A 26614-nucleotide genomic window follows, 5' to 3' on the forward strand; every position below is an offset into this window, starting at 1 on the left:
ACTGGGATTTATACATAAATAGAAATATCATAACTTTGCCATGTACTATTGCGGTCAGGAGTTCTTAGCCACTCTCGTCCAGCCAACCCGTGAATGTGGCAGAGTCGCATTCACGAGCACAGAAGTTGCCTTCGATGCATTTCTGTCGAAAAATATCCCTTCAGCTTTGGGCTTATACTAATGGATAAAGCAACAGTAATATTTACTTTGAAGGTTTGACTCTGATAATACGAATATATCATAATGATTATTTAATAACTTGTTTCTCGTATACAGCCAAGCAAGTGACAAATATATATATTTGGTTCCACTCAAGAATTCCTATAGGTTTGAACTAGCAAACACAGAGTGAACAAGTTCGAAACATTCATTTGTTGACAGACGAGAGAGAGAGAGAGAGAGAGAGAGAGAGAGAGAGAGAGAGAGAGAGCGTGTATGGTGGGCGCCTGTGAATTTTGGAATAATGAGGTGGAGGCAGACTGGCACAGGGAAATGCAAAGGATGAGAATCCCTGGATTTCTGTGATCCATTGAAAACAGGCCACAATGTGATTATTTCTTCCATCAGTCACTAGAACTTGCATTGCTTTGTGATAATTTTTTTTAGGATTGCTTTCGTTGAAGTAATGAATTAGGAGATAAATGCTGTTGGTTTAACAAAAAACTGTGCTTAAGAAAGTAATTTGCCTCTCTGTCCAGAGAGAGATATCCAGTTAATGAGAAAAATACTCATGAGTTTGCCAAAAATCTCCAGGTGCCAACCACCAGAGAGAAAAAAATGCGAACATAAGGCATTTAACAGAAGTTACGCGGCCTGCCTAATAATTTGACAAAGTCAACTGGCGTTACCCAGAATAAAACCCATCTTTCATTATGTCCGACGAAACGTTATCCTGGGATTAAACTCCTTCATCAGCCAAAGGAAAAATTCCCTGTTTAGCTCGAGCACCTTATTTATTCGTATCGCATAAAATCATGTGTATGTAGCCGGAATGAAGCCCCTTATCTACGGCCTGGCAAACTCCCTGTAAAGAGTACCCGGTACTATTTTCTGCCGACAGACTGAGTTAAACGGTGAGACTCATCTTTCGTGTAAGGAAATCCACCCCGCCTATGTGTGTGTGTGTGTGTGTGTGTGTGTGTGTGTGTGTGTGTGTTGAATTGAGAGTCGTCTGACTTGTGGAGCATGGTATACGGGTTGGTCGGTTGGTGACTGGGCGGGTGGATTGGTTAGTGTAGGCTGGTTGTTTCACAGGCGGATTAGGTGGAGTGGGTGGGCGAGAGGGAGGGGAAAGGGTTGTTGGACTGGTTAAGTGGGGTGGAGTGGGGTTTGTGCATTGTTTAAGTGGAGTGGGTGGTGGGGGTACTAGTAGGACAAGGCAAGAGACGAGTTTGTGTCGTCCTACTTTTGAGACATTCTGTATTGAGTAAGGTTGTGGGTATGTGCGTTGATAGGTGGGTGTGTAGGTGGATGGACGGATTGTGGGAAAACAGGCCACTTGGACTAGGTGATATGAGTTAATGTCTGAGTTGGGAAGAGTTTAGTGTCCGGAAAATCGGTCCATAGGGGATATTATTCTGGAATTATGCTGAAGTAGGTGTATATATCCAGTGGGTTACAACAGGTCCATCGTGCAATACGTCTGTTGGTTAAGAGGTCTGTTTCAACTGCACGCATCAGTGGGTGATATAACCACGTCGGATAACAGGTTTATGGGGAAAATAGGTTCATTTATGAAAAATACATCCATGGGTATACGACCATGTAGGAAACCTGTATATATCCATGGAGAGATTCAAGATCGACGGAAAAATTGGTCCGTGGAAAGAAAATACATCAATGGGGAAAATTAGTTCGTGGGAAAATAGGTTACGTAGAAAAGTAGGCGTCTTTGAAAAAAAAAAAAAAGTCATTAAGGAAAATAGATCCACGGATGATTGTGCTCCGAGTGGTGAAAATGTCCATTGCTAAAAATATTCATGGGGTGAAAATAGGTCCATAGGGGCATACACGTACTGTAAACATACATGGATTATTTAAAATAAGTGGGACCTAAAATATCCAACTTTTAACAGCGACCGTTGCCTGGAATTAGGCTTACCTTTGCACACCTTGGACCAAACAACCATTAGCCAGACCCTATTACCACTTCGTCATCCAGTTATTATATTTCATAATTTATCCTCATTTAGTCATTTAGGCATAGAAAGCCAACCGAAACGAAAGGAAAAATCCCTGTTTAACTGTGCTGAGCACCTCATTTCTCCATCTCATTCCTCTAAAATCCAAAGGCACCCGCTACTCTCTCTCTCTCTCTCTCTCTCTCTCTCTCTCTCTCTCTCTCTCTCTCTCTCTCTCTCTCTCTCTCTCCTGTTAACAAATAAATGTTTCGAACTTGTTCACTCTGTGTTCGCTGGTTCAAACCTACAGGACAACATGGAGTGGAACCAAATATACATATTTATCACTTGCTTGGCTCTATACGAGAAACAAGTTATTAAATAATCATTATGATATATTCGTGATATCAGAGTCAAACCTTCAGTGTAAATATTACTATTGCTTTATCCATTAGTATAAGCCCAAAGCTGAAGGGATATTTTTCGACAGAAATGCATCGAAGGCAACTTCTGTGCTCGTGAATGCGACGCTGCCACATACACGGGTTGGCTGGACGAGGGTGGCTAAGAACTCCTGACCGCAATAGTACATTATACACCTCAGTAAAGTAGTATTGATTACAATCAAGTATACCAACAAGGTAAATATTTCCCCAAGACTTTAAACATATGTACAATTTATGTTTCTCTATCGCCTTCTCTTTACTCTAGTGTTTATGATAGAAAATGCTGGGCTCTGCAAGTCCTGATCGCTCATCCTTCCCATGCCAGACTTTACAGTGAAATGGTGTTTGGTTGTTTATCATTCACACTATGTTACACATTGTTAATTATGAATAAACAACTTTGCATGTAATAGGTAACAATAGTGTGAAACTACAACTCGTCATGGGAAACGATGTTGGCACCAGAACACCCAAATCCATGAAGGCCAAATACAGCTTCTTTCCCTTCTCTAGAATCTTTTCCACTACAACCTAAGGAATACCTGATATTCACAACCCCTTCCCTTCCTAAAACCTCCCCGTTCTTCGAACAATTCCTCTTTTATTTCTCTAACTCTGTCAATAAGTATCCTACCATATATTTTTCCTATTACACTATGAAGATAGCTGCCCCTATGATTACCACACACCTCTTATTTCCCCTTCGCCTTTGTACAGGGGTATAATTATACCTGACTTCTAATCCTCCCGGACTCTACCTTCCCCCCAGGCCTATATGCACATCTTCCATATCCATTCAACTGCTCTCTCTCCCCCATGCTTCAGCATTTCACCACACACTCTACCAATTCCTGGGGCTTTCCCCATATTGACTGTCTTCATTACTTCCATTACCTCCATCCTACTGATTTCTTCCTCGTTTCTTACCTCCCTCCTTCTCCCAGCCATTCCCAAGCCACTTATACTCGCATTACTTTCATTCTCTATTTTCAACTATTCCTTAATGTGTTCTCTCCATCTGCTCACTTTTTCTCTCTTCTCCACTAGCAATCTACCATTTTTATCTTCCACTCCTCAACTTACTTCTTTATCACTCTGTCTATCTCTCTTTACTTCTTTCCAGAACATTTTCTTATATTCCCTCCACTTTACACTCAAATTCCTTCCAAATTCCTCATCCACTCTCTTCTTACTCTTTCTTACTAATCTTTTCACCTCCCTCTACTTCCTTGACTTACACCACCACCATGTGGTGGTCAGAAAGTCCATTCCCCCAACCTCTGTATACTCTGTATACAATACCCACCTTCTCATTCTATCATCAACACACCCTTAATCAATGTTGCCTTCTGTTCATTCATTTTACCACCCATCCTTCCCATCACTCGCCATGTATACATGTGGATCATTTTCTCTAAAGAGGCCATTAACTATCGCCAACTCCTTCCCAGCACAAATGTCCACTAGAGCGTTGCCATTCTCATTCACTTCCGCAGGCACGCCCCACTCTCAAATTATTCCACCCACCATCACATTCCCTACTTCTCCATTCATATCTCCAATCAAGAACACTCTTTCATTGCTGTCAAACTTTTCCATGCACGCTTCCACATTTGTCCAGATCCCTTCTCCCACTCTTCTTGCACAATCGTGCATTTGTCAATGCTCACACACAGTCGCCCACTTTTGTAGTCCAACTTTCAATCTTCCCACACAATGCTTAAACTGACCGATCCATAGTCTATTATTTCTTCTTTGACCTCTTGCACACAACAATACAAACTCCATCTTTTGCCCTCTCATTCTCACCTACTCCCGCATATATACCCTATCCGTACTCCCATATTCTCAGTCTCACCTCTCCATTTTGTCTCAGTCAGATACATCCACTTTTGCATCCTCAAGCACCTGGACAGTCTCTCTCTCTCTCTTTCATCTCACCATTCAAACTGCTTACATTCCATGTCGCAATCCATACCATGTACTTTGTTCGGTCGTTAATCGTCACCCGCTGGTCTGTCCTAGTCCGAGGTTTCTTGTTCGTATTTTTAGTTAATTGTTTTCCAGGGAGGGGCACTAACATTCCATCAACCCAATTGTTGCCACTTAGGGAACGCGTGTTGGTTGGTTATAAGGTTAAAACCTAGCAATGTAAATAATTTCCTGGTTTACAGGAAATCATTTGGCTATCGACCTACTGAAACAGTACCATTGCATTAAGTGGGTGGATGATGGGCGCCCTCACCTACCACAATATATATATATATATATATATATATATATATACCTGGGCTGCTTCCGCCAAGGAAAGGGAGGTAGCCCGAGACAGGATGACACCCTCCCATTTACTCATCCACTCACACACACTCATTCGCACCACAGCCCCAAAGGGGAGAAGGGATAGATCCACACTGCACCACACCGCACAAAAGTCAATTCCGCAGTGCAAGCAGTGACATCCGCAGCAGGACCCGACAGCAGAGCTGGTTTACCCCTGCCACATCATAATGGATCTATCCCCTTACCCGCACCTGACCTGATCAGCTGATCAGACCAAGTGTAGGAGAATATCCCCTCAGAGCTGTGTCATCATTTATTCATTCACAATTTCTCTCTATGCATTTGTGTCACACACAACCATTCTTCCTTGCTCAACAGACATCCCTCTCACATCCAACGCTCTATTCACACTGTCCATCCATCCTATTCATGGTCTTTCTCTCAGCCTTACACCTCTCACATCAGATTTAGTTATCTTTTTCACCAATCGCTCTTTATCCATTCTCTCCATATTGCCAGACCATCGCAACATCCTCTGCTCAGCTCGATCAGCCACCTCCCTAACAACTTCAGTTCTCGTTCGCACTTCATCATTTCTCACTTGATCCATACGTGTCACTCCACACATACTCCTCAGACACCTCATCTCCATTACATTCAAACTTTTCCTCTCTGCTACACCCATATTCCATTTTTCAGCCCCATATATTGCAGTCAGTAACACGACACCCTCATACAGCCTTCTCTTTACATGCATTCTAAGTGAACGACATCTAAAGACTTTTTCCATTCCTCCCAGCACTTTCCCGACTTCGTTTATTCTGAACTTCACTTATGCATCTATTCTTCCATCCACAGTAACATGTGACCCTAAATACGTAAAACACTCTACCTCCTCAAGCAATTCACCAATCAAAACTATGTTCATCCTCCTACAATCTCCCATCCTCGTTCACTTCATCACTTTACCCTTATTCTCATTTACTTTCAATTTCCTCCTTTCACACACCCTTCCAAACTCCTCTACCAACTGTCTCAGTCTCTCCTCTGAATCAGCCACCAGTGCAGTATCATCTGCAAACAGCAGCTGCTTCAGATTCCACTCTCTACCATCAACATTCAACAGACTCAGACCTCCATCTAGCACTCTTGCATTCACCTCCCTTACAACACCATCCATATAAATATTAAAGAACCAAGGCAACATTATACATCCCTGCCGCAGCCCCACTCTCATGGAAACCAATCACTCACAGTATTTCCCACTCTTACACATGCTCTACTATTTACATAAAAACTTTTCACTCCTTTTAGTAACCAACCATCAAGTCCATACAATCATAAAACAGTCCACAAAGCCTCCCTATCAATTCGATCATACACTTTCTCTAAATCCATGAACTCCCAAAACACATCCTTACCTTTCGCTAAATACTTTTCACACACCTGTCTCACAGCAAACACATGATGCATGCATCCCCTCCCTCTCCTAAAGCCACACTGCTCATCACCAATCACTCCCTCTGTACCCTCTCTAACTCGCTTAATTAACACTCTACCATACACCTTACCTACAACACTTAATAGACTTATACCCCTAAAGCTAGTACATTCATACTTATCACCCTTACCTTTATACAACGGGACCACACAAGCACTTGCCCAATCAATTGGCACCATACCTTTCACAAAGCACACATTCAACAATCTTACTAACCAGTCAGCAATAGTCACTCCACCACCTTTCAGGCATTCCACAGCACACCCCTCCATACCTGCAGCTCTCCCTGTTTTCATTTCCTTTACTGCTTTCTCCACTTCCTACTTCGTGATCAACGAATCATTCAACTCTCCCAACATATTTTTTCCTTGCACCCTTCCATCCACCACAGTCTCAGCCTCCCTTTCCTCCTCTACATTTGACAATTTTTCATAATACTCCATCTATATCTTCCTTACTGCATCCATCTCAGTTAACATCCTTCCATCCTCTGCTTTTACTCGCTCTTCCTTCCCAGACTCTCCCTTTCGCACTCTTTTCACCTCGTTCCAAAACATTTTCTTATTCTCTTGAAAATTCTCAGTCAACCGCCTACCCCACCTCTCGCCTGCTGCCACTTTAGCATCACGCACAGCCCTGCTCGCCCTATTCCTCTTTGTCTTATACCTCTCATATGACACGTCACCCTTCCACTGCAGCCACAAATCATATGCACGTCTCTTCTCAGCCACAGCCATACTTACTTCCTCGCACCGCCATTCACTTCCTTTTCTTACACCACCACCCACTCGTTTCACACCACACACCTCTTCCGCATGGCCCACCACAGCACTCTTAAACAACTACCATTCCTCCTCCACACTGCCATTTTCCTGATCTTTCACTGTGTTCCACTCATCTTTCAATTTCTCCTGATACTCTATGATATTGTCTCTTTTATCGTACTCACTCACTTTCAAAACCTCCCTGCCACACCTAACTCTCCCAGCTCTCATCCATCTCTTACCTACTCCCAACTTTCCCTCCACCAGGTAGTGGTCAGACATACCTCCACCCTCCCCTCTCAGAACTCTCACATCCAGCAATCTTCTCATTACATTCCTGGACACAACCACATATTCCATCAATGCTCTATCAACAACCCTTCCACCCTCATGTCTAACCCAGGTATACTTATAAATATCTTTTTTCTCAAACAAGGTATTTCCAATCACCATCTCTCGCTCAACGCACATCCCTATCATTCGTTCCCCATTTTTATTTCTTCCAGGCGTGCCATGCATACCAACTACACTTTCAACTGCTACACTTCCCACTCTAGCATTCAGATCTCCATCATTATCACATTCACTTTCGCTCGAAAACTCTGCAGACACTCATCAACATCATTCCAGAAAGACTTCCTCTCTTCTGCATCTGTTTCATTGCCAGGCCCATATGCACTCACAAACACCCATATCTCACGTTCAGATATCGCTTTCACCCACATCAGTCTCGATGACACATCCTTCTATTCAGTCACAAACTACTGTACTTCCGGACACACTAAGAAGGCCACACCTTCTCTTGCCCTTCCTCTATCAACACCTGACAATCTTCCATTCACACTTCCAAACTTAGACTCACCTTTCCCTTACATCTTCGTTTCAGTCAAAGCTAACACATCCAACTTTCGTCTCACAAACATTCTCCCAGTCTCCTCCCATTTAGCTTCAATCGTACTACATCCACGCACATTCATAAACCCCAATCTTCAGGGTACGGGAATAGCTCAATCCCCCATCCCCTTTTCTGGCCTGTCTCATTTTAGGAACTTAAAAAAACAGAGAAGGGGGTCCCTAGTCCCCTTACCCCGCCCCTTTTAGTCGCCTTTTACAACGCGCAGGGAATACGGTGGCAGTATTCTTCCTAACACAACCTGGCCGCTGAGTAGTAGTACCACCCCATAGTGCGGCCAGGTTGTGTCCCCCCCGCCACAGGGGGGAGGGGACACAATCTGGCCGGACTATGGCCATATATATAGATAGATAGATAGATAGATAGATAGATTTATAACATATATATATATATATATATATATATATATATATATATATATATATATATATATATATATATATATCCCATTGGAGCCCAGCGTCCGGAATATTGGACAGAACTGGGATTTTTCAAGACTTTATAAAGTAGGGAACCCCTGGGTAGGGACCTATGAGCTTCGCGACTATGAGCCAATAGGCGGAGGGCAGTACGCTCAGTACCCACCCAGTGCCATGCCTCGCCCAGCACCCCTGGGATCCAATGGGTTAATGACTGGCAAACCTGTCAGTCTCTTAGAGAGAGAGAGAGAGAGAGAGAGAGAGATGACCATAAAAGGAGGACACACACACACACACACACACACACACACACACACACACACACACATACACACACACACAAATTTTGCATTACTGTATAAATCAGATAAAATAGGCTTTGCTTCAGTGATTTACATTAAACACTGTTACTTTACCATGATCACTCTGGACAGTGTGCTCACCAACTATTGTTTTTGCAGTGGTGTCTAAATTACCACCCATATCATCTATAGGATTAAAACTAGAACAGGATCCAACACTGAGCCTCATCATATCCCATTCATAACTTTTTTGTTTTTCTTATGTAAATCATTTTTCTTTTTTCCTCCCATTTTTTTTCTTCTCTCCGGTGAGTCTTTGCGTACACAAGGTCACTGCCTTTACCATCATGTTCATCTTGCTTTCATAAATTGTTTGTTTGGAAAATTTGTCAAGTGTTATCTGAAGCCAAGCTAGGTAATGACAACGCAATTAGAAGTGGTGCACGTGAGGCTGTCACCAAAGTTCTTTGCATAAAGATACTTGAAAGGAGGTGCGGAATACATTTTGGTACAATATTTTTTTTTTTCTGGAAATTCCTAATGCCTTTGGATCAGATGATGTTTCTGTTAGATTATTTTTGCTGTCTACAAATGATGAGGTTAATTTTTGCGGCTAGTTAGAAGCATCTCTTTTAAAATAAAGAAGAATATACATACTTTATCGTATACAAGAGGGTAAGCTTCATGTGTATGTAATAGACTGCAGGTATATGATTTTGCTCCATACTTTCGGTTCTTTATTTCTTTTTTTTTTTTTTTTTTCCCCGAGGGTTGAGGATAATCTTCGCGCAGAACTAGTGCCTTGCTCAAGCAATACATCGCGAACTTAATACAACCCAAGCATTCCACTTATTTCAACATAAACAATTATAGACTCAATAAGGCCACATGGTCCCCTTTTTTTTTATTCTTGCTGTCTCCAGTGTAGGAATGCTGTCTTGAAATGGCATGATTAACCCTAGATAGGTAACCTTCATCCTGTGTTGACCATCAGGTAACCTAGGGTATAATCAACACCACGAAGGAAAAAAATTGTGGAAAAAAAGTTTTTATATTTATTATTGAAAAAAAGTGAATAAACTTTCACCTTTATACTATGTTTTACTTCTAAAACCTTTATGAAGTGAATTATGAATATATATTTTTTAAATTTGTCTTTAAAAAAAATATTTTTATCAAAAATATTTTGAAATTAAAATTTTTCGAAGTTGAAGCTGAGATAGGTCCAATCCCTGTAGTGGCACAGATAGGTGAAGGTTGGAATCTCTTGTAGGCCAGAGCACAACCCACTAGGACGCACACTAAGTTCTGGAGAGGACGACAAAAAAGACCTAAAATTTACACAAGGTAATTTTAGTCATTTTTGGCTTCCTTACTTGACGTCCTTGGGGGTTGTGCTTTGGGCTACAAGAGGTTCCAACCTTCACCTATCTGTTCCACTACAGGGATTGGATCTACCTCAGCTTCAACTTCGAAAAATTTTAATATCAAAATATTTGTGATTAAAATAAAATTAATTTCTAAAAGTATTTTCATAAACCAATTCATAAAGTTTTTAAGGGTAAAAAATGGTATAAAAGTGAAAGTTTATTCCTGTATTTAATCTACGATGATAAATGTACAAGAACTATTTTTCCAAATTTTTTTTTTTTTTTCCTTCGTGGGGTTGATTCCACCTCGGGTTACCTGATGGGTCACCGCGGCCAGAAGGTTACCTATATCCTCTGGTGGTTCACTGTACAGGGGCCCCAACATCTATAACGCAATAATCAGTCTAATCAATTGTCACTTTCATATTGTTTCACAAAAAATACAAAAATAAATTTACAAATCAAAGTATGACGTAAATGTAAAAAGTTATTATCTTGGAAACCTGGAGCAGTTTCTACCCCAAAATTGCCTTTGGGCCCATTATCTAGGGAACCTATGGAGAGCGCAACTTGCCCCCCCCCCCCCTTCAATGATGTCTGAATGAACTATGAAGCTACTGAAAGGCCCAGCCCAAGGTGACATGTGGCGTCAGTATGACAAGCAAAAACTTGATTTCCTGGGGTAGAAAACACCTCAGGTTACCTATCTAGGGTTAACGAAGGCAGTATCCGACCTGTCCATTCCATTGTACCTCCGGGAAGCTAAATGAATTTGGGAACTCTAAGCAAAGTAATTAAAAGGTGTCCTATGAGTGGGAGTTATAAAACACAGTACTGTACAAAAAGGACACCTCAACTTACCTGAGGTTCAGTTTTTTGGAAACTATGTCCATAATGTTCCCTGCCAGCCCAGTGAAAGTCAGCCGTTTTCCCCCAGGAGCCGTGGGGTCATCCACCATCACGGCCAGTTGGTTCGGCAGCTTCTCCGACGCCACGATGATGTGCGGTCGGTGAGGGAACCTACTCAAGCAGAGAAAACAGTCTGTAAATACCCCTCCAATAGAATTTCACATGGTCGTATCGTGCGTGTTACATGGATGGCTCAATCCGCCGGTGTGGGCGTGGGTATCAGAGGGAATAGAAAATGAATGAATAAATAAATACTGCAGGGTAGATATTATAGCGCTAATAGCTGTCCTTGCAGCACACAAGAAATCGTCTGGCAGAGTGGAAACGAAGTGTTGCAAATGAACCACCCTGTAATATTTGTAAACTTTTTTAAAATAAATTATTCAGAGACAGACTATGTTTTTTTTCTTTCTTTCTTTCTGATCACACTGTACTTTCTACATGCCATGATTTCATCTGCCTAACTCACTCTTTCCACCGTCAATTGTTGTTAGTAAAATAGCGAGTCTAATTCTGTAACTGGTAAAATGTCTGAATATAATCGTCTGCTGTTACCACATATAAACTGTGAAAGACATCACGAGACTGATGGGGTAGGTATTATATTCATGGAGTGAAACAACAAGTGGAAGGAGGTGGTATACAAATCTGATTTAATCTGCTTATGAATGGCAATTATGAAACGTAACAAGACGATGAGAAAAAGGTAGAATATGAGAGAGAAGTGGAGGATCGATTGGGTAAATATGAATTGGAGCAGATAGGGGACATGGAATGTGTGTCCAAGACATTCACAGAAGAAATATGTGCAGCATGTGAGGTGGTGTGTGGGGTGAAGAGAAGACGAAAGGGGGTGCAAGGAACAGCATGGTGGAATGAAGAGGTGAGAAAGACTGTGCCACAAAAGAAGGAAACATATAATGAATGAATGAGAAATAGGGACGTGGAAGAACTTGAGAGACGGAAGAGAGTGTTATTTGTAAAAAGGAAGAGAGAGGTGAAAAGATTAGTAACAGAGAGTAAAAAGAGAGTAAATGAGGAATTTGGAAGGAATCTGAGTGTACAGTGGAGGGACTGTAAGAAAATGTTCTGGAAAGAGGTAAACAGAGTGTTACATAGCCTATGATTTCATCATCCTTTGTGTAATTTTAACGCACAGTTGCTGCATGTTTGATCACGAGCGTGTTCTGCCTCAGTTCCCCCCTTCTACCGTTATAGTAGAGTAAGTCGTTCTCTCTGTTATTCAGAGCGGGATTTTCAGCTCTTTGTCCCCATGGCTTCATTTGCGCGTCCTTCTTACAAGTTGTATCAAGCTCTCCTGGCCCCTATATAATGAGCTCAGTCTCTGCATCATTGCCACTTAGATCTGCTCCTCATTTTGTTCACATCTCTGTCCTCCCCTGTACAGTTATTATTATTGTGAATTTCTCAGGAAGTCTCCAACCATCTAGCAGCTGTGTGATTTGAGTATACGTGTTATTGCATTTTGTTCTTGTACTGTATAGCATAAGGTTAATTCTTAGGCCTAGTGAGATTTTTTTTTATTAATGTTGGGTTTTATGTCAGTCATTTTTGATAATAGTTTGTATCTGTAATAATTTATCTGGCATTCACTGAGTATTATCTGGTATCTCATTTTATCAGGGCTGACTTAGATAAATTTACTCTTGCTAATTTCGTGTTAACAGAGGCTATTGCAGTTAACCATATATTTAACCTGTTTATTTGCCATTACATTATCCTTATGAGTTCTGAATGTTTTGTGGTTAGTTTGAGCATTAAACTTTAACCTGTTATTTCACCTAACTCTTTTGTTTTGAACCTGGAACTTTACGGGACAGTAGTGACTCTTAGTATTCTCACTTAAAGTGTACGTTATCTTTCTCTGTTCCGTAACATAAATTTGGCGACCTCATATCAGGATATTCAGGATATTATCATAAGGATATTGCTTGATATTTTGTGACTGTTACTTATTCATGATGTCTACTATTACTACTCTTGATGAAGCCAAAGATTTTTTGTCAAATGTGCAAACAGTGTGTGATGTAGAAAACAGAACAAAGAATGAACTTAAGCTTGTTGCTCAACAATTGGGAATTGCTGTTCGCTCTCATCATTCTAAAGATCAAATTGTTGACATGATTAATGAAAGCTTGTTTAATGTAACTCCTCCAAATGAGCAAACGCAGATTGAATTAGCTAAGTTACAGCTAGCCCTGCAGGAGGCTAAGGCTAAGGAGGCGGAGTCTCGTGTTAAGGAGGCTGAATTTCAAGCACGTTCTAAGGAGGCTGAGGCACAAGTTGAAATTGCTAGGATTCAGGCAGACCATGAGTATCGCATGAAACAAGGTGGAACTGGATCATCTAGCTCTGATGATTTTGATGTGGCTAAAAATGTTAAACTTGTCCCTCCTTTTAATGAATCTGATTTAACAAAGTAATTTCAGTTGTTTGAGAGGGTAGCTACAGGTTTTAATTGGCCTAAGGAGTATTGGCCAGTACTCCTTCAAACTGTTCTCACCGGTAAAGCTCAAGTAACTTATGCATCTTTGCCTCAGGATCAATCTGATAATTATGATGTAGTTAAGAGCTTGATTCTTAAGGCCTATGAGCTTGTTCCTGAAGCCTATAGAGTAAAATTTAGGACAACTTACAAGCAAGATAAGCAATCCCATGTTGAGTATGCAAAAATCAAAGAAGATTTGTTAAAGCAGTGGTTAAATTCTAAGAATGTGGATTCTGATTTTGACAAATTTAAGCAGATAATTTTGCTGGAGGACTTCAAAAGGTGTATTAGTAAAGATGTAAGCCTATATCTTGATGAGAAAAAAATAGATAATTTGTCTGATGCTGCAGTTTTAGCTGATGAGTATGTTCTCACTCACAAGAGATATTCTAGAGAAAAAGGGAAAGCTGAGAGTAAGTACGTTGCCTCTACTCAGAGTACAGGTAACAGGAAAGAGAATAAAGATGATGTTTCTCAGGAAGTAAATGCCAGCTTCACCTCTAGATTTCAGAAAAGTTAATGTACTTATTGTAGTAAGCTTGGTCATACTACGGAGAGATGTTTCAGGAGACAGCGTGATGTGAACAAAAAGGAGTCTTTAAATATTCAGTCAATTGGTCTAGTGTCCACTCTTGAGAGTTCCCAGAATTCTTTAACTGAGTTAACTGAACCTGCTTTGAGGGGTAACTTAAATTCTCATGATGGAGCTCCTCTTTTGAGCAGTAACGTGGGTGACACTCTCAAGAGTTCATGTGCTAATTTCCTGTCTGATGGTTTTGTCAGTCCTCTGGACAGTAATGACAGGAAATCAGTTAAAATATATCGTGATACAGGTGCTTGCCAATCCCTTATGCTGACCAGTGTTCTAGGCTCTAATGTTAATTCCTCTGATGAAACTGTAATCTTACAAGGTGTAGGGAATAATTACTTCTCTGTCCCTCTGTGCAGAGTGAATTTAGAGTCTGGTTTTGTTAATGGTTCCGTTATTGTTGGGTTGGTTGAGACACTCCCAATGTCAGGTGTAACTTTCTTACTTGGAAATGATATTGGTGGAAGTCAAGTGTGTCCAGCTCCTCAGTTGTCTAGTGAGCCAGTGGCTGCGACCCAGGATTGTGATGTCCCTGATGTGTTCCCTGCATGTGCTGTCACTAGGGCTAAGTCTAAAGTTACTGGTGATTTAGAGGATAATGATGATGATGATGTTATACTAGCTGACACTTTTCTTGCTAATTTGGACCACTCACCAGATGAGGCAGTACCCCGTAGTGTTGATAATTTGTCTCGTCAAGAGTTGGTTGAGTTGCAGGTTGCTGACCCTGAGTTGAAAGGTCTAGCTAACTCTGCTTACAGTGAAGAAGAGTTAGCCGGTGCTTCTACTTGTTATTATGTAAAGTCAGGAGTACTTATGAGGAAGTGGAGACCCCCAACAGCATCAGCCGACTGTGAATGGGAGGTTGTACATCAAGTTGTCATCCCTCGTGTTTGTAGGCAGGATATCATTCGAGTGGCTCATGATTCCAGTTTGGCAGGACACCTTGGAGTGAGGAAGACTGTGGCACGCATTTTGAAACACTTCTACTGGCCAGGTATCGTCAGGGATGTTTCCTGGTATTGTAAGTCTTGTCACACCTGTCAAGTTGTGGGGAAGTGTAATCAGACCGAAAAGGTTGCACCTCTAGTTCCCATTCCTCCTTTTGAGGCGCCATTCACCCGTGTGTTGGTGGATATTGTGGGCCCTCTTCCTAAGACTTCTTCAGGATTTTCTTATGTGTTGACCATGATTGATATGGCTACTCGTTATCCTGAAGCCATTCCACTTAGAAACATCTCAGCAAAGAACGTGGTTAAGGAAATGCTAGGGTTCTTCACAAAGTTTGGTCTGCCCAAGGAGGTACAGTCCGACCGGGGAAGTAATTTCATGTCGAATGTTTTCAAGCAGTCTCTGAAAGAGTTGGGCATCACCCAGATCACGTCTTCAGCTTATCATCCCCAGACCCAAGGAGCACTGGAGAGATATCATCAAACACTCAAATCGATGCTCAAGAAATACTGTTTGGAACATCAGAAAGACTGGGATAAAGGTCTTCCATTCGTTGTGTTTGCTGCAAGAGAATCTCCAAATGAATCACTGGGCTTCTCACCTTTTGAACTACTGTTTGGCCATGAAGTAAGAGGACCCCTTAAGTTACTCAAGGAATGCTGGCTGTCGGAGGAAGATGACGTCAACCTGCAGGAGTATGTGATGAAGTTCAAAGAACGGCTGTCCACTGCTTTACAGCTGGTGAGAGAGAATTTAGGAGCTGCTCAGGAGCAGACGAAGACTTGGTATGATAAGAAGTCCAGGTTACGCCACTTTCAGCCAGGAGATCAGGTTTTGATTCTGCTACCAGTTCATGGGCAACCTCTTCAAGCCAAGTTTAGTGGTCCTTATTTCGTGGAGAAGAAACTCAGTGATGTCAACTATGTCATCGCCACGCCAGATCGTAGAAAGAGCAAGCAACTATGTCACATCAACATGCTAAAGTTATATCACAGGCGGGACGAAAATAATCCAGTCTGCACTGTAGCTGTTCCACCCGAGTCTGCAAGTGAAGCTCTCCCATGCAGTATGAGCCTGAGTGATAGTTTGGGGAAGAATCCTGATATCATGAATGATCTCCAGACTAAGCTTTCTCATCTACCTCCCAAGGAAAGGCAGGAGTTTTCGGCATTACTGCAGGAGTACCCGCAAGTGTTCCGTGCCACTCCAGGAAGAACCACTGTGTTGATGCATGATGTCGATGTTGGAGACGCAAAGCCAAATAAACTGCCTCCTTACCGTGTGAACCCAGTGAAAGTTCCTCTCATCCAGAAGGAGCTTGGCTACCTGTTGGACCACAAGATGATTGAGCCCTGTCAGAGCGAGTGGAGTTCTCCTGTCACTCTGGTCCCTAAGCCAGGTGGGTCACAGCGGCTTTGCATTGACTACAGACGTGTTAATCAGATAACCAAAACAGACACTTATCCTCTCCCTCGTGTGGAAGATTGCATAGACAAGATCGGAAAGGCTAGGTACATAAGTAAGTCTGATTTGTTAAAGGGATACTGGCAAGTACCTATGACTGAAAGTGCTAGGGAGATCTCATGTTTTGTAACATTAGGAAAGACATTTGCATGTTCTGTAATGCCATGTACAGATTGTTTTAGAGTAATAAGAAATTTCCTTTGTAAATTTCTTTTTTCTTTGTGGGGAGGTGTTACATAGCCTATGATTTCATCATCCTTTGTGTAATTTTAACGCACAGTTGCTGCATGTTTGATCACGAGCGTGTTCTGCCTCAGTTCCCCCCTTCTACCGTTATAGTAGAGTAAGTCGTTCTCTCTGTTATTCAGAGCGGGATTTTCATCTCTTTGTCCCCATGGCTTCATTTGCGCATCCTTCTTACAAGTTGTATCAAGCTCTCCTGGCCCCTATATAATGAGCTCAGTCTCTGCATCATTGCCACTTAGATCTGCTCCTCATTTTGTTCACATCTCTGTCCTCCCCTGTACAGTTATTATTATTGTGAATTTCTCAGGAAGTCTCCAACCATCTAGCAGCTGTGTGATTTGAGTATACGTGTTATTGCATTTTGTTCTTGTACTGTATAGCATAAGGTTAATTCTTAGGCCTAGTGAGATTTTTTTGATTAATGTTGGGTTTTATGTCAGTCATTTTTGATAATAGTTTGTATCTGTAATAATTTATCTGGCATTCACTGAGTATTATCTGGTATCTCATTTTATCAGGGCTGACTTAGATAAATTTACTCTTGCTAATTTCGTGTTAATAGAGGCTATTGCAGTTAACCATATATTTAACCTGTTTATTTGCCATTACATTATCCTTATGAGTTCTGAATGTTTTGTGGTTAGTTTGAGCATTAAACTTTAACCTGTTATTTTACCTAACTCTTTTGTTTTGAACCTGGAACTTTACGGGACAGTAGTGACTCTTAGTATTCTCACTTAAAGTGTACGTTATCTTTCTCTGTTCCGTAACAAGAGTTAGACAGGGAGGCAGTGAAGTTATTAGGGAAGTGAAAGATAAAAATGGTAGATTACTAGTGAAGGGAGAAAAAGTGAGCAGATGGGGGGAACATTTTAAGGAAATGTTGAACATAGAGAATGAAAGTAATGCAAGTATAAGTGGCTGGGGAATGGCTGGGAGAAGGAGGGAGGTGAGAAGACAAGAAGAAATCAGTATGATGGAAGTTGTGGAAGCAATGAAGAAAGTCAAAATGGGGAAAGCCCCAGGAACTGATGGAGTGTGTGGTGAAATGCTGGATGTGGAAGATGTGCAGATTGGCCTGGGAGGAAGGTAGAGTCCCGGAGGATTAGAAGTCAGGTATAATTATTCCCTTGTACAAAGGGAAAGGGGAAAAAGAAGTGTGTGGTAATCATAGGGGCATTTGTCTTCTTAGTGTAATAGGAAAACTATATGGTAGGATACTTATTGACAGAGTTACAGAAATAACAGAGGAATTAGTTGGAGAAGAGCAGGGAGGCTGTAGGAAGGGATGAGGTATTGTAGATCAGATATTCATTCTTAGGTCTTTAGTGGAAAAGTTTCTAGAGAAAGGAAAGAAGTTGTATGCGGCTTTCATGGATTTGGAGAAGGCATATGACAGGATGGATAGACAAGCATTGTGGAAAGTATTAAGAATATATGGAGCAGGTTCTTTTTTTTTTTTTTTTTTTTTTATGTGACCGACTCTGGGCATAGGCTGCACAGCCTGCTTTCAAGGCCCAGTAGTCCTCCTACGTACCGCACACCTCTACATGTCACCACTTCGGTGCTAACACCCACCGTCCATACTGAATACATGCTAGGGCTGTCTCATACAGGACTGATGTATTGGTATTAGCGGGGGTATTTTTACGACATGTCGGCGGGCCTTCTGGCAGATCAGTAAAGTCTGATTTTTCTGAAATTCAAATCCTTAAACTGTTCCCTGCCTCAGCAGGATTTGAACCCGGGTCCGTCAGGACTGCAGGCCAACTCTCTACCGATTGAGCCACCGGTGGGAAGCTGCTGAATGCTGTAAAGAGTATGTATGAGGGTGCTAAAGATGCAATGGGTGTGAGTGAACTGAGTGAATTTTTCTATTTCAAGGTTGGGTTGAAACAGGGATGCATCATGTCTCCATGGTTGTCCAATCTGTACATGGATGGGGTTATAAGAGAGATACGAGGTAGGGCAATGGATGCTGGACTGTCCCTGGTGAGAGAGGGTAGTGTTTGGAAACTCCCTGTACTGTTGTTTGCAGATTATACTATGTTGTTGAGTGAAGACGAAGGGGAGCTGCAAGGCTTGGTGGATGAGTTTGGGAGAGTATGTAAGAAACGGAATCTAAAGGTGAATGTAGGGAAGAGTAAAGTGATGGTCTTTGAGAGAGGTGAAGTCAGTGAATGTACAGCGAGGTTGGATGGTGAGGAATTGGAAAATGTGAGTACGTTTAAGTACTTGGGTAGTGTGATGAGTAAGGATGGAGGGTTGGAGGGTGAAGTGCTTGAATGGGTAGAGCAGGGAAGAAAGGTTACTGGTTCTTTGAAAGCAGTGATAAGAAACAGGGAAGTGAGCATGGAAGAGAAAAAGTTACTACATGACAGTATTGTGATACCAACTCTAACGTATGGAAGTGAAGCCTGGACGGTGTTGGAGGACACAAGTCAAGAGTGAGAGCATCGGAAATGAGTTATTTGAGAGGAACCTGTGGAGTTACATGGAGAGACAGACTGACAAATGGGGATGTAAAGGAGCGTTGTGGTGTGGATGTGACACGAAGAGTTAGGAGAAACATACTGAGGTGGTTTGGCCATGTGGAGAGGATGGAGAGTGAGAGCCTGACGAGGAGAGTGTACGTGAGTGAGGTGGACGGGGAGAGAGGGAGGGGGGAGGCCAAGGATGAGATGGAGAGATGGAGTGGAGAGGTAGATGAGAGAGGGGGGTGTGAGCTGGGAGCAGGGCAGTGAAATGGCGGGGGACGGGGCGACATGGAGGCGATTTGTTTGTGGTCACCCTGTACGGGATTAAGGCGTCTGGCAATAGATAGATAGATAAATGAATGGGCAAGAAGTTCCTAAATGATAACGGATGAATAGCTTCTATGTTCATGTAAAACAATAGAACCATGAACGAGCAACCTTATTAGTAACTGCCGGTAACTGCTGTATAATATATATTCGTATCTCATCATCCAAAGCCCCTCACTTTACACTTTCAAAACATGGAAAGTGGAAAATACTTTGGTATTATACGAGAAGCTCTTTCAGAAAGAACGGGAACTTTTTTTTTTTCCTTTTTTTTTTTTTTTTTTTTTTACTTGTAATATGTACTACAATTACTGAGGACTCAACTTTCAAATGACTATGCCGATTGACACGCCATGTGTTTTCTTGCAGTCTAGACGTAGGATTCTAAAATATTTACGATAATTTTCCTGTTATAACATAGACTTGTTTTCGCAGGAAGAACTAGACACATGGAATGATGGTATAGTTCTTTCCTTGTTTTTTTTTTTTTTCTGCAAAAAAATATATATACGCCTATGTATTATTCAATTACAATATTTCTCACGTAACAAAGATTTTTTTTTTCCCTAGAAAGAAAAAGAGAAATGGGAAGGCCCTGCACTCTTCTTTCTTTGTCCTTCCCGGGATTACATATCACGGTTACGTCAGGGCCTTGAGAATCTCACTCATGGAAACCATACACTACGCCAAACATCCACGCTTGATGGCTGTCAGCACCTATGCAGGTGAAGTGACGACTGTGACGACTTTCATTCCACTAAGTGCAGTCAGTCCATGCATATGTTCTGTGTATAACAGCGCCAAGCAACGAATGCATGGATTTTCCCATGTACGATCTCATTCCTTTTTTCATCCGGAAGTAGTTCCTAAATGAGCAGACTACCCTAATATTGATTGCAGTGCATGCTTCTTAACTAGCCCTAATTTTCCTTGGCAGATTAATTCACGACTCTTAAAAGTAATATAAGACGATATTATGTGTCTACATTCCTTCCACTATAGTCAGTTTCTTTTCGTCTGACGGAACTAGCCGACACTTACAATTTCAATATTATGTCGTGGTTACATGGAACTCAGTGAGTTTAAGTTGTAAGGTAGTAACAAGTCTCTTTGGTTACTAGTCAAACCTAACCTCCAGTCTAACTTCACATGGCCATCAACTCACCTTAATGGGGTTTGGGGTCTTCGTCACGTTGAAGGAAGCACGCTGTAGCATCGTACTCTAGTGTTACCCAATTGCTACAATGTAGCATTCAGGATAGAGAGATGGCAATTTTAGGCCAAGCTGGAGTAAGAATAATGTAGTTTCACTGTATCGTAAAAGAAGAAGGATTAGGATTAATGGCTGTCGACTGCATGAGGGACATAAGGCAGTCAGTCTTTCTTACTACGTTTCCGTCTTTCCCTGAGTATGGCCAATAATAGTTAACATTACATTAAGATACCCAGCTGTTCTGCTGGGTGAGCAGGAACTAGGGTGGATGATTATTATTATTATTTTTTTTTTTCGTTTCCAGGTTAAAGTCAATTAGCCACATGAGGGCCACAGAGACACATGATCTTCCACCAGATCACGAAATGCAATCTTTAAGTTAAATAATCCATGTCACAAATTCACTTCTAAATATGTACAGAAAGGGTAAGAAGAACTTGTCCACCAGATCTTATGGCTGATTATGGGAAACGATGCAAGACCTCGCGGTTGCGGTTCGAGTATGCTTCCGATTACAGCACAAAACTTTACCTTAAGTACTGTGGAAAGAGTTGTGGCGGTGATGTGAGAGACAGACCTCCAGTAGTAGTCCATATCGCCACCAGCAGCGGCGGGGCGTCTGGTTCACTGTACGGCAACATCGAGTATACACTGAGCCTGGACATGTGGACAATTTGTACTTGCCATCCCATGAGCGCTTTCGTTCTGAGTCACAGTCAGTATCCTGTGACAACTATATTCACCTAAGGATACAATTTTCGAACTGCAGGGATTATATATAGAAACCATTAACCTCTTTATTGCAAGAAGTCCCCTTAAGGTAATTAAAATACTTTTGTAGTGTATGGAATTATAGAAAAAATAAGTACCCAGAAAGAATAGGTTAAAGCCCACACTGATTTACCTTTGGCTGGAGTCTTGCGTTGTTGGTACTTCAATCATTATCATTTTAATCACTGCTGTCTACAAAATCGCCTGGTTGTAGAAAAAAGTGATATATAAATGGCCAATAGGTTTAAATACTTTTATTATGAATGCAGCCAGAGTGCATCTTTTTCATTATATTTCTGCTATTTCCAGACATTTTTTTCTAGTTAGGAAGAATCCGTAACAATGAAGGCGTCAGTGAAGGCTATATCAAACCCTTATGGTTCGAAAGACTCCTAAACCGAGTAAAACTGACTAGTAATAGTAAGAACAAAGTATGAATGACGTACTTAATAGAAAAATTTTAAGGCATCTTTCCTATCACAACCTTCTTTCCGATCGTCAGTATGGGTTCCGTCAGGGACGCTCCACTGGCGATCTTCTCACCTACCTTTCAGACTCCTGGTCATCCTCCTTTCGGGACTTCGGCGAAAGCTTTGCCATTGCACTTGACATCTCAAAGGCTTTCGATAAATCTTGAATTTCCAAACTGCCCTCCTACGGTTTCTATCCTTCTATCTGTGCCTTCATCGCTAGCTTCCTTTCTGGTCGTTCTATAGCCGCTGTTGTAGACGGCCATCGTTCTTCTCCTAGATCTATCAACAGTGGTGTTCCTCAGGGCTCTGTCCTATCACCAACTCTCTTCCTTTTATTCATCAATGATCTTCTAAGCTGTACATCTAACCCTATCCACTCATACGCTGATGATTCCACCCTTCACCTTTCCATTCGGTTCCCGCAACGCCCATCTCAACAGTTACTTCAAGAAACAAGGGATGAGGCTATGGCACACCTAATGTCTGACTTGGCTTGTATCTCTGACTGGGGTAAAAATAATATGGTTGTCTTTAATGCATCTAAGACTCAGTTCTTACACCTATCAACCAGACAAAATCTTCCACAGGTATACCCACTAATGTTTAATAATATTCAGCTTAATCCTGCATCATCCTTGAACATGCTTGGGGTTTCATTTACTCGGGACTTATCTTGGAAAGATCATATTACATCTCTTGTAAAATCTGCTTCCAAGAGATTGGGTGTGCTAAGCCGACTCCGCTCTTTCTTTACCCCTGCACAATTGTTGACTCTATACAGGGGTTTTATCCACCCCTGTGTGGAGTACAACTCTCATGTGTGGGGAGGCTCCCCACATACAACTCTTCTCAATAGGGTGGAGTCAGGCTTTTCGTCTCATTAACTCTCCTCCTCTTACTGACTCCCTTCAACCTCTGTCTCTTCGCCGCAGTGTTGCATCTTTATCTCTTTTCTATCACTACTTTAATGGTCACTGCTCCTCTGAACTGTCTGCTTGCATTCCTCCACCTCTACGACGGGCACGTAGCACCCGTCTGGCAGCAAACTCTCATCCTTTTTCTGTCCAACTCTCTAATGCAAGAATTAACCGTTACTCCCAGTCTTTCATTTATGCAACAGGTCAGCTCTGGAACTGTCTCCCTTTGTCTGTATTTCCTGCTGCTTATGATCTCCTGTCTTTCAAACGCAGTGTCCAGGCATCTCAAAATGATCGGATCTTGAATTTGGCTCTATATTGTATTTTGTTTTTCTCTTGAAGGGAACTGTTACTGCGGGCTCATGACCTTTGGTTCCTTCTTCCTCGCATAAAAAAAAAAAAAAAAAAACTTGGGGTGAAGGGATGGTGTGTTGATATTTGCTCGGTCAATTCAGTACTGTTGGATAGGGATGCGCATTATTTTACCTGACATCTGCTGATCTGTCGCAGATGATCGCCACGAGAGATTTGGTGAGCGAGAATGCCTTATGAACGTGATGGATGGTCTGGAATTGGTAGAGGGGGAGGCGAGTCAAGGCAAGCAGCTTGACTGGCCCGATCTTGAGAAAATGGTTCTTGAAGGAGGACTCAGCAAATTCGGCCAGAAAGTCTGAGTTATCGCTCACCACCACCACCGTCACATACCACACCGTCTCCCACATCTGAGGGGGGCAATAAGTTTTGTTGTTTAACCAGTACCAACGAACAGTATATATGGAGGACTGTACTGTACTACACCCCTTTGCCGATTCTCATGTGCTGCGGGAGTGGCTCAGTCTGTTGATAATGTATGTGGGAGTGGGTTACCTATGCACTGCGTGCTGGAATTCCGTCTTTATTTACTGCCAAGCTGTCTTTATTTACTGCAATGTATTTTTTTTTAATAAGCAGGATAGATGTTAATAATGTTGATTGAGCCATCCCTGTAACGCACGAGAATTAGCAAGGAAGGTGTGGTATAGGAACCATCCTGTAAATCTGTCACAAAAGACTACTTCTTATTGTTCAAGTAGTATCAATCATATGAACCTTAAAATCAATGTGATGTAGTGATATCAATGGTAAGGGCTTTACCTTGTGTGTTTCAGCCAGTGCCCAATTGAGCCAAGGTTGTGTCATGTTTTGGTTCCTTCCATTGTTCTCAAAAACACTTACTCCCCAACGTACCTCCAAGTTAAAATATCCCTGAAAGAAAGAAAGAAATAACTGTTCCGCGACCAAGGCATCATCAGATTCACTCACCTGAAAGTAAGTTTTAGGAGAGAAATGGCATTCAATTTCCTCAGTCACAGCAACATACTATGTACACTGTGCATCCTCAACACCTGGCTCTAAAGCCCTCGGATCCACGAATGATTGTATGAGAGAAAAACATTCAAGAAACCTTTGGCTCTGTACTTAAAAGCTATTCCAGGGGTTCATAGAAACTCGATGAACTTTCGCTGATCAGAGAATGCACAGAAATATTGTTATTCGTAGATGGGTGTTAGAGTGGTTGGGTATTTGAGCAGTTTTGCGTGCTTGCTTTGACCTGTCAGGTGAACATGATATTTCGATGGCTTGTACGATGAGTGAGATAATGTATAACCTATATGAATATGCTCGACGTGAGATTATGTTTGAAAGTCCTTCATCTTTTGTTATATCCTGTTTCTGTTTCTGAAACTCCCTATAATTCAATGTATTCATGGAAAAAAGGTTACATTGATGATGATGATGATGATGATGATGATGATATTTACCTCATAGTAGTATTCAGCGATAGTCTTTGCTTTGTTAAAAGGGGAATAACTGATGATAGTTGCTATTGCTCAATAACGAGTAAGGCTCAATGATAATTGAGCAACATTTGGTTATTAAATGAAGTTGTGCAGCTGCAAGTTTTTTATTTTATTTTAAAGTTTAAGTGGTGGGGCTGCCCCTTTCCCGTTTACCTCCATAGATATACTGAGGGGGAAATTATCATACTTTCCACGGTCTGGTGAATATTTTCATCATGGCTGATTTAGCACCAGAAAATGAATTTTTGCGGGGCATGCACAATACTTACTTGGCTTTCTAAAGGTTTGTTCTGTGTTATAAGCCGGAAATAAAGTTGATAGTATGAATTAATAACATCTTCTGAACTATAAAAAATGAATACAAAATACTAACGGTCTTATAGGTCAAACTTTGCCCACGACCAGTTCTATTTAGCAACCTGCCTCGAATCAGAATTTCACGAGGCTTTTAATGCTGTTGTTGGGTTTAAGATAAATGAAATATTTCTGCAAAAAGACAGTTTATATATCCACATCCGACAACGAATGGCAACTGATTCAAGTGCTTCAGGTGTAGTAGTAGTAGTAGTAGTTGTTGTTCCCTAGACAGTCTGGCCGAACAGCCCCGAGTCCCTTAGGAAGGCCATGTCTGAGACCGGGCTTTCCCACAGAGCTCTCAAACAGTGTATATTGTGTTGCTGGCGTAGGTGATTGTGTGCAATGCAGTCTTCCATAATGTGCTTAATAGTATGGGGTGCTGTGTTGCATCCTGGACAGGCATCAGCGACGGAGTCATCCAGCCTCTTCTGGTAGCTTAAGAGGGCTGGATGGTGCCCACATCTCAGCCTGGCCAGGTTGACCCTGTCCTCACGAAGAAGATAGGATTCAGAAGGGTGGATGTCAGGAGGCCGTGCATGCAGCTGTGAGTTGTCTTTAAGTGGCTGAATGGAGCGGCGAGTGAACTGAGTGTGGATATGCTTCTGGGAGCTGGTCTGAGGTGGGCGAGGGGGGGAGAGATGACAGTATTTGTTCTTACCTTACCTAATAGTTCTTACCTAATTGTATCTTTACAGGAATGAGTCAAGCTCGTACTGTCCCGTGTCTTAAACCATATTTATCATACATATCCTTAAATTTGTGAATTGTTTTGACACACACTATTTCATTCGGTAGTGCATTCCATTGATCAATTGCTCTGTTTGGGAAACTGAATTTCCTTACATCTTTATCACCGCTCTTCTTATGCAGTTTTTTGCAGTGTCCTCTTGATGATGCTTCTCCATATGTTAAGTAATCATTTATGTCTATTTTCTCCTTCCCTGATATGCACTTATATAGCATTATCATGTCACCTCTTTTCCTTCTCTCCTGTAGTGTTAGTAGATTCAGTTTATTTAGTCATTCTTCGTAGCTTAGGTCCCTTAAGCTTGGTATCCATCTTGTAGCGGCCCTGTGAACTTTTTCAATCTTGTCTATGTGCTTTTTGAGATGAGGACTCCAGACTACTGATGCATATTCCACGGTTGGTCTAATGAATGATGTTATTATCCTTCTTAGCATGTCTTCATTTATGTATGTGAATGCTATTCTCATATTTGCAAGCAGTGTATACATGTTCCGTACCTTCTCGCTGATGTGGTCAGCTGGAGATAGTCTGTTATTGATAATCACACCTAGGTCTTTCTCTCTTTCTGATGTGTATAGGGTTTTATTTCCTAACTTATAATCCCAATCAGGTCTTTTTCCACTTTTACCAAACTTGATTACATGACACTTGTCCACATTGAATTCCATTTGCCATGTACTACTCCATTCATGAAGTTTATTTAAATC

The 26614-nt window shown here is 41.6% G+C and overlaps 2 protein-coding genes across 2 annotated transcripts in view; both read right to left on the reverse strand.

Annotated features, from left to right (window-relative positions):
* LOC145406108 (glutamate receptor 4-like) overlaps nucleotides 1-21492 on the reverse strand; it is a 100256-nt gene extending 78764 nt beyond the window's left edge. The window contains exons 1-2 of the mRNA XM_080277310.1: nucleotides 21332-21492; nucleotides 10977-11135 (exon numbers count right to left, since the gene is read on the reverse strand). Coding sequence (XP_080133436.1) covers nucleotides 10977-11135; nucleotides 21332-21492 — 320 coding nt within the window. The remainder of the gene's footprint in view (nucleotides 1-10976; nucleotides 11136-21331) is intronic.
* The window catches only part of LOC145407481 (putative glutamate receptor), a 455848-nt gene extending 431708 nt beyond the window's left edge, over nucleotides 1-24140 (reverse strand). The window contains exons 1-2 of the mRNA XM_080278412.1: nucleotides 24096-24140; nucleotides 23448-23683 (exon numbers count right to left, since the gene is read on the reverse strand). Coding sequence (XP_080134538.1) covers nucleotides 23448-23683; nucleotides 24096-24140 — 281 coding nt within the window. The remainder of the gene's footprint in view (nucleotides 1-23447; nucleotides 23684-24095) is intronic.
* Nucleotides 24141-26614: the final 2474 nt, after the last annotated feature.

The sequence above is a fragment of the Coenobita brevimanus genome, chromosome 8, assembly GCF_032717465.1.
Source record: "Coenobita brevimanus isolate Jiangsu-jjx chromosome 8, ASM3271746v2, whole genome shotgun sequence".
Taxonomy (NCBI): domain Eukaryota; kingdom Metazoa; phylum Arthropoda; class Malacostraca; order Decapoda; family Coenobitidae; genus Coenobita; species Coenobita brevimanus.